Source organism: Mytilus trossulus, unplaced genomic scaffold, assembly GCF_036588685.1.
Source record: "Mytilus trossulus isolate FHL-02 unplaced genomic scaffold, PNRI_Mtr1.1.1.hap1 h1tg000587l__unscaffolded, whole genome shotgun sequence".
In the NCBI taxonomy this organism is placed as follows: Eukaryota; Metazoa; Mollusca; class Bivalvia; order Mytilida; family Mytilidae; genus Mytilus; species Mytilus trossulus.
The window spans coordinates 1-8,640 of NW_026963415.1; the positions used below are offsets into that span (position 1 = coordinate 1).

Below are 8,640 nucleotides of genomic sequence, written 5' to 3' on the forward strand. Positions count from 1 at the left end.
TTATAACAAAGAAATTTTCATATGTTTCAGTTGGGACAGCAGTCTCTGCACCCAAAACAAATGTGAAATATGAAAGTCAATGTGACTTACTACCAGTGGGAAGATCCGAGCCTGTATATGGAAGATCACAGTTTATTTGAACCCCCGATTTATGTACATGTATTATACTTTTTATCATCAAAAGTTGTAAATGTAAATGAGATGTAACAATGTTAATACAACTGTATACATGTACCACTAAAAAAACATCGACATATCATAAATCATTCCCCTTTAAACAAACGTATAAACAAAAATTAACTTTTAAACTATATAAAAGTCAATGAACTTTTATTAGGGGTGATGCTTTATAATCTTTATGGAAATAAGACTTGTAAATACCAATTAATAAAATCCATACCAAATACCCTTCACTTGCATTAGCAGTTCATCTTATCACAAACTAATACATACATGTATTTTTTACCTTCACCTATAATGGTTTACTTTTATAAATTGTTATTTGAATGGAGGGTTGGTCTCATTGGCACTCATACCACATCCTCCTATATCTACATGTATGTACAAACTAAGCAAATGTTTCAAAGTTAATTGACCATGACTGAGGGGCAGGGCCATATATTCTCCATGGAAATAGGATGTACAAATGTTTATACAACTGAATACCAATTATCATTTTCCTACCACTAATGGTACCCCTTGAACCGACCTAATCACAAACTAATATACATGTACATGTAAACAAAGCAAAGTTTCCAAAGTCAATAGACCATGACTAAGGGGGCAGAGCTAAAAAATCTCAAAGGAAATGAGATTTGCCAATGCTTATACAACTGCATACCAAATATCATTGAACCGCCACTAGTAGCTATATAGTTCCCCATAAACTCACCTAATCACAAACAAATACATGTAAACTAAGCAAAAGCTTCAAAGTCATTAGACCATGACTGAGGGGGCAGGGCCAAATAATCTATATGGCTATGAGATATGCCAATGTTTATTCAACTGCCTACCAAATATCTTTGACCTACCACTTGTGGTTCACCATAAACTAGACCTTATCATCACAAACTAATACATTGTTGATGCTGCCAGCGACGTGGGAAAAAGCATATATGTACATGTACCAGTACAGTATGTATGTATGCTTTTTTACTCTGTCAAGCAATTATGAAAGACAACTATGGCTAATTATTTTTCAATTGTTAAGTATCATGTGTATATTCATGGTTCTGTATGTGTTGCTTGTAGTCGTTTTTTCCCGTTTTGTATCGTATTCGTTGACATAGGGTTTTTAAACATATTTTCATTTTATTTCTTCAAGTTTGTTTTTGTTTTAATTATGTCACCCCGATCGACAATGTCGGGTGACATATTGCTTTTCCTCTGTTTCTTTTTATGGCACCCTCAACGGAGTTGGGGTGACGTATTGTTATTCTACGTTTCTTTTTATGGCACCCTCAACGGAGTTGGGGTGACGTATTGTTTATTCTACGTTTCTTTTTTTTCTTATTATTATTTTTCTTGCAACACATTTTGTCCAGGCGATTTCTCCAAATCTAAAGTACCAAAGTTGATGGAACTTTACTATATTAAGGACCCCCATGTGCAGAGTTGCAGGAAGCATGGAATGGTTCAAGATGGCTGCCGTTTCCATGGAAACAGAACAAATGTGAAAAAATCCAGTTTTTGTTTTTGGTGAACTGTTTAAATATGCTTTAACTCAGAATCATTATATTTGAATACAATGGAGGTGCCCACTATATACAGGTGTTGGGTGATTTTGGCACTCATTGGAACTACTATGTTGCCATGGAAACTACACCAAAAATTTCCAAAATATGGAAATCCTCCAAATTTTTTGAAACTTCACAGTAACGATGAGCAACATTGGAAGATGTGGAATTTGGCGTTGGAATTTCCAAAATATCTGTTGTTACCCATGGAAATAATGCAAAAAGGTCAAAACTTTGAATTTTCACGGAACATTCCAGAACATCAATGTTAAATTTATTCTAGAGACATTAAATGGTATATGATGGTATATATGATTATGGAGGGAAACAATTGCACTTTTGGAATATTCAAAATGGCCGCCGTTACCATGGGAACAGCAAAATTATGAAAAACTTCAAAATGCTTTAAATTTAATGAAACTTATAACACATTTTGCCTAGCTTATGTAGACTTAACTTTTGAGTTTCGAATTTTCAAAATGGCCGCCATTGCCATGGGAAACAGCAAAAATATTCTAAATGGCTGCCGCTGGCCTGGCAATGGGGAAAGGGTGCCATCCGCTATTGCTTGCAATGGCAAATCTAGTTTTTCTTCTTATTATTTTTTTTCTTGCAACAAATTTTGTCCAGGTGATTTCTCGAAATCCAATGGACCAATGTTGATGGAACTCTACTATAGTAAGGACCCCCACGTGCAGAGTTGCAGTAAGCATGGAATGGTTCAAGATGGCTACCGTTTCCATGGAAACAGAACAAATGTGAAAAAATCCAGTTTTTTGTTTTGGTGAACTGTTTGGATATGCTTTAACTCAGAATCATTATATTTTGACACAATGTAGGTGCCCACTATATACAGGTGTTGGATGATTTTGGCACTCATCGGACCTACTATGTTGCCATGGAAACTAAACCAACAATTTCAAAAAATCAAAATGCTCCAAACTTCATGAAACTTCACAGTAACGATGAGCAACATTGGAAGATGTGGAATTTGGCGTTGGAATTTCCAAAATATCTGTAGTTACCATGAAAACAATGCAAAAAGGTCAAAACTTTGAATTTTCACAGAACATTCCAGAACATCAATGTTAAATGTATTCTAGAGACATTAAATGGTATATGAGGGTATATATGATTATGGAGGGAAAAAATTGCAGCGGGGGTTTGACTTTGGAATATTCAAAATGGCCGCCGTTACCATGGGAACAGCAAAATTATGAAAAACTTCAAAATGCTTTAAATTTAATGAAACTTATAACAAATTTTGCCTAGCTTATGTAGACTTAACTTTTGAGTTTCGAATTTTCAAAATGGCCGCCGTTGCCATGGAAACAGCAAAAATTTTCTAAATGGCTGCCGCTGGCCTGGCAATGGGGAAAGGGTGCCATCCGCTATTGCTTGCAATGGCAAATCTAGTTCTGTATTATTAGGTCTTTCCACCTTTCTTGTGGAAAGACCTATTGTATTTGTTCTGATTATTTTTTTTTTCTTCCGCCTAATTTTTTTCTTGCGGTGTAAAAATTTTTCAAAAGATGTCGCTTAGTTTTTTTGTATATGATATCATTCAGTCTATACGCTTTTGAAACTGACCCTGTTTAACCGAACACTTTTCTTTGTAAGAGTTATCTCCCCAAACACTGTTTTTCTTGTTATCTCAGATCTCCTCCGCAACCGTAAAAGAAAGCGACAAATTTATTTTTCCAAATTGCTCGTTATATCCTCAGGATGTTACGTTTTATTTTCACCGAAGCTTTACGAAGACTCCATATGAGAGTTATTTCCCCTTTTGTAATGAAATAAATGAAATAAATTTGTTACTGGAAAACCATTAGTGATAGAGGCCTAGGGTTTTTGATTTGAGGTCCTTGGTCCAATAAAATGAAAATGAGGTCAAGGTCAAAGGTCAAGTTCAAAAATATGATTTTGGCTTGTTATCTCTTATTTTCAGAAATCCTATAAGATATCGACAAAATATTTTCACAAAATGTGTGTTACGACATGGCGTAACATGTAAATTTTAGTTAAAAGGGTACGTAAACATTTGATGCGACTTTTCCCCCTTTTATATCTTATATTAGTTGTATGGTAATATAACTCATTATCATTATAAAGTAAAGGCTTAGGGTCTTTTGATTTAAGATCCTTGGTCCAAAAAAATGAAAATTAGGTCAAGGTCAAAGGTCAAGGTCAAATTCAAATTTTTTTTGACTTTTGCTTATTTTCACTCTTTTTCATTAACCTTATAAGATTTCAACAAATTATTTTTACTAAATTGTTAGTTGCGACATGTCGTAACTTATAAATTTTGATTGGAAGGGTGCGAAGAGAATAAATGGGATTTTTGCCCCTGTTATATTTAGAATTATGCGTAAAGTGATATTACTCATGAACCATACATAATACAGACCTAGGGTCTTTTAATTTGGGATCCTTCGTTTATGACCTTGAAATTGAGGTCAAGGTCATAGGTTAATTGGACGTTCAAGATTTTGACCTTTGCTTGAAATTCATATTTATATATCATTTATCCATAGGAACTGACATTTTCAACTGAATTTTAATATTTTCATATCAAAATAGATCCTTATTGGTGGAAAGACCTTCAATTGTTCTCTTTGAACAATTGGTTTTTAATTATTATTATTATACTTCCACCTAATTTTGTCCGCCCGCTTTCTCAGAGCCAAAAGTACCAATCCGAATGATGGTTGCACTATATCAAGGAACTCTGACTCCCCAGAGTCTGTGCAACTTTGGAACTAAAAATGGCTGTCATCACCATGGAAACGGAAAAATGGTGAAAAAATATAATTTTGGAGTTCCTTGAATTATTTGAGAATGCTTAAGCTTAAAATCTTAAGATTTTAATACAATGAAGGTGCCCACTATAGACTGGTTTTGGATGATTTTGGCACATTTTGGAACTGCTATGTTGCCATGGAAACTACACCAAAAATTTCAAAAATATGGAAATGCTCCAATTTTTTTGAAAACTTTAGCATAACGATGAGCAACTTTGGTAGATGTGGAATTTGGCGTTGGAATTTCCAAAATGTCTGCCGTTTCCATGGAAACAATGCAAAAAGGTCAAAATGCTCCAAAAACTTCCGGGGTTTGTTGAATAACTTTGGTATGTTTGAACTTAAAATCATCAAATTTTTAGCCAACATAGTTGTCCACCATATACAGGTTTTGAATGATTTTGATATCATTGGAACTACTATGTTACCATGGATACAGGAGCAAAAATTTCAGAATGCTTCAAAATTGATGAAACTTGATATGATTGTTAACTGTCAAGTCTAGATATGACTTTTGAAGTTGGAATTTCCAAAATGGCCACGGTTGCCATGGAAAACTGCAAAAATGTCAAAAATTCTCAAATGGTTTTAACTTAATGAAATTTGATATTATTGGTAACTACAAGTTAAGCTTTGAAATTTTCAAAATGGCTGCCTTTGCATGGAAACGGTATAAATGTGAAATACTTTAAAATGCTCTGAATATACTGAAAATTTACAAAAAGATGAATAGCCATGTATATTTGTGCATTTGCTGTTAAACAAATTTGAAATGGCTGCCGCTTAGTGGCAATATTATAGGGGGAAGGGTGACATCCGCTATTGCTTGCAATGGCAATTCTAGTTTTATTTATGTTTTGTTCATGTGTTTGCATGTACATCCATTGATTAGCCGAATTAAGTGCAAAATAAATATGTTTTTAGTTTGACAGTCACATGCAATTAATTTCTATATTGACCACACAATATTCAGTCATGTTGAGTTCTGAAATTTATATTTACCGTTATACTAGTAAATTGAAATTCATAAGTACCCCTTTTTAAGTTTGAAGATTCTTAAATTGTGACTTTTCTTATCTTTTTTATCTGCCTGTCATGCCTGTGTAAGATGAATATTGTACGTATTTGTTGTCCTGTTTCACGTCTGAAAGTTTTGAGGTAAAATATAACTAAAAAAAGATCGCTCCATTGTTCTCCATATCAATTACTACTCATGATAATTTACAGGAGTGCTATACATTGTAATGCTGAGGCTCCAGTGAGGATACAGTTGCATTTGTAATTAAGCCATTTGAATAAATTGTTACCTTTCATTATTTGGGGGATGTAATCTTAACATTATAACACATTTGTACATGTTGTATATTACAAGACGCCGTATAAAACACAAGTTATTATTTTGCAATTTGCCCTACTACATGATACAAGTTACTGTACAACAAACAAACATTGTTTAGGTCATATTTTTTTAAAAACATCTTAGGGAATTTCAGTAAATGTAGTATCATAAGGCAAAAAAACTATATATGTCTGTTTCCTATTTCCCGACCAACCCCGACTCAAACCCCCGACCCTGAATCTTTTTTATTCAATTCCTGAAAAAAATCGTTTCCGGTCTGATCCAGATCTGTATCTTTAAACTGTCAATTGCAAACCTTTATTATGCAGCTCTCCATGGTTTTCCGTAAAAAACATTCAACAGGGTCCTCCTATTTTCAATGCATAGGATGGCATTTTTATCTTACTACAAGGTGCTGGCATTTGTTTATTCATACAGCCAACAAACTTGTTGCTGTCAACAAATGCGCAGCCATTAAAACGGGTTATGTAATGAAAGAGACGGTTATGGAAAAAATACGTAGTTTTTTCGGAAATTTCGGAAATCCTCTAATAAAAGTTTAGGGTCGGGATTTGGGCTGGAAAAAAATAGGGTAGGTTGGGTAATCAGAAACACACATATTTTTTGTTTTGGCCTTAAGTGTTTCAGCAGCACACACCTAAATAAATATTTTTTGATAAGTTTAATATATGATATTTATGATGAGATGAGAAATCATATGCGACAATCCAAGATGAGAGGTCAGTAGACGCCTTTGGCTTATGTAACGACCAGAAGATAAAGGTATAAAGGTACAAAAAAACTTAAATACGACCCCAGTTCCCGGGCTAGGCAATTCTACTAACCATGGGTTTTTATTGTAGGGCACCAATGTTGCCAGAGAGCATGAATTTCATTACAAAATTGCCTGTCTTCATCAGGATTCCAAACTGGGACCTCTGTGTCACAAGGCAGCATGTTCAACCACTGAGCTAGAAGTTCTTAGTTACTTTAGTATCTGCAACATATACTACATTGTACTAGGGGAACCAATCCCATCACACTAGCCCTTTGAATTTAAGTGTGTACATATAATTTTACATGCATATTTATTTAACTCACCCTGAAGTAAGAAATTCAACAATTTTCTTAAAGCTTCTCTTTGTTCTCCATCTACCGGAACTTCCGGGTTTGGAGCCAGGAATTTCTTTAAAATGTAAATACCATTTTTAAAAATAGACCCAGCTGCATAAAGACGGGCGAGCGGCTTTTTATCAGTCCTTTCTTTTTCATACATCTTAACTTTACAAGATGCACGCGAGAATCCCTCACTGAGAAGAGCATTGGTCTGCATTACTTTTAATATCCGAAAAACCATATCTGAAGATCCTCGACACAAAGACGTATATGCCTCCTCTAATAACTCTCTCTCAATTTCCTTCTTTAAAAAATCCCTAAAAAACGAGTCCGAGTCATCTATCTTTTGACGTTTAACCCTCGTGGTTTCACCTGCTCCTTCTTCCGACATATTTAATTCAGCGCCCTCTAATCGGTAATAGGTCCGTTCGCCCTAGGTTCGTTCGGTATCGGGTCCGTTCGTCCTGAGTTCGCTCGCCCACATATATCATTGTATATTTAGAGTCCGTTCGTCCTGGGCTCGTTCTCCATACTTCAATAAACAAAAAAATATAAATATTAAGAATATTAACGTTTTATAAACTTATTCAACTATGTATATGGTATAAATTCTCGAAATTCATTAAAACACATGGGAACTAGTCAGCTTGGAATGAATCAGTAAAAACAATGATGTATGAAATTGTAAAACATAAAAAAAATGGATTTATATTATTAAACTTCATATAAACTGGGACTATTGTATAGTTAGTATTACGGATATAAAATTGACTGACTAGAATTTAGATTGTTAACAAATATCAGTAAAGATATCTTAGATAAATAAATTATATTTCAGTATTCTACTAGTCTTTGGCGAACAAAATTGTTAGCCGCAGGTTTGCCACAAACTTTTCAGTTTGGTAAGGGCTAGTATGTAAATGAAAGGAAAATAATTATTTGTGTGCAGCAATACTAATATATTCCTTGAAATTTCTAAACTTTAACACACTCTGTTCAAATAATAAACAATATGAAACTAGACACCAATTAAAAAAAATATAAAATCAGGGCGTTTTTTTAGTTGTAAGCCAAAAACTGCATTTTACCCCTATGCTCTATTTTTAGCCATGACACATTTTTAAAACTAGATACCCCAATGATGATTGTGGCCAAGTTTGGTTAAATTTGGCCCAGTAGTTTCAGAGGAGACGATTTTTGTAAAAGTTAACGAAGACGGACGATGGACGCAAAGTGATGGGAAAAGCTCACTTGGCCCTTCAGGCCAGGTGAGCTAAAAAAAACAAAAAAAAACAAGAGGTCTGACCCAAAACCTTGGTTTTCAGAATCTTGTAAAGAGCTTTGCACTTCAGTGAAAAATTATGAAAAACTTGTAAATAAATTTCCTGAAAATGCAGAGAACAGGAAAAAGTTTTATTAATTCCGGTCAAAATTTAAACGACTTTGTGTAAATATGAAGAAAAAACATATAAAAGAAAAATATGCTCAGAACTTAGTAACACATGTGAAAAGAATCCCAAGGTTTTCTGGAAGATTTTGAACAAACTTAGTTAGCAATTAGAAATAAAAGATAAATCTGCTAATGATATTCCCCAAAAAAATTCCTGTACAAACTGTGACGCCCGTAGGTGACACGGAAACCAGG

The 8,640-nt window shown here is 34.1% G+C and overlaps 1 protein-coding gene across 1 annotated transcript; it reads right to left on the reverse strand.

Annotated features, from left to right (window-relative positions):
• Positions 1-6,980: 6,980 nt before the first annotated feature.
• On the reverse strand, positions 6,981-7,435 carry LOC134702683 (uncharacterized; the record flags this gene model as incomplete). The annotated part of the gene is given in 1 exon segment (XM_063563404.1): positions 6,981-7,435. A coding segment is annotated over 1 exon segment (406 nt), but the record flags the coding sequence as incomplete, so codon positions are not given.
• Positions 7,436-8,640: the final 1,205 nt, after the last annotated feature.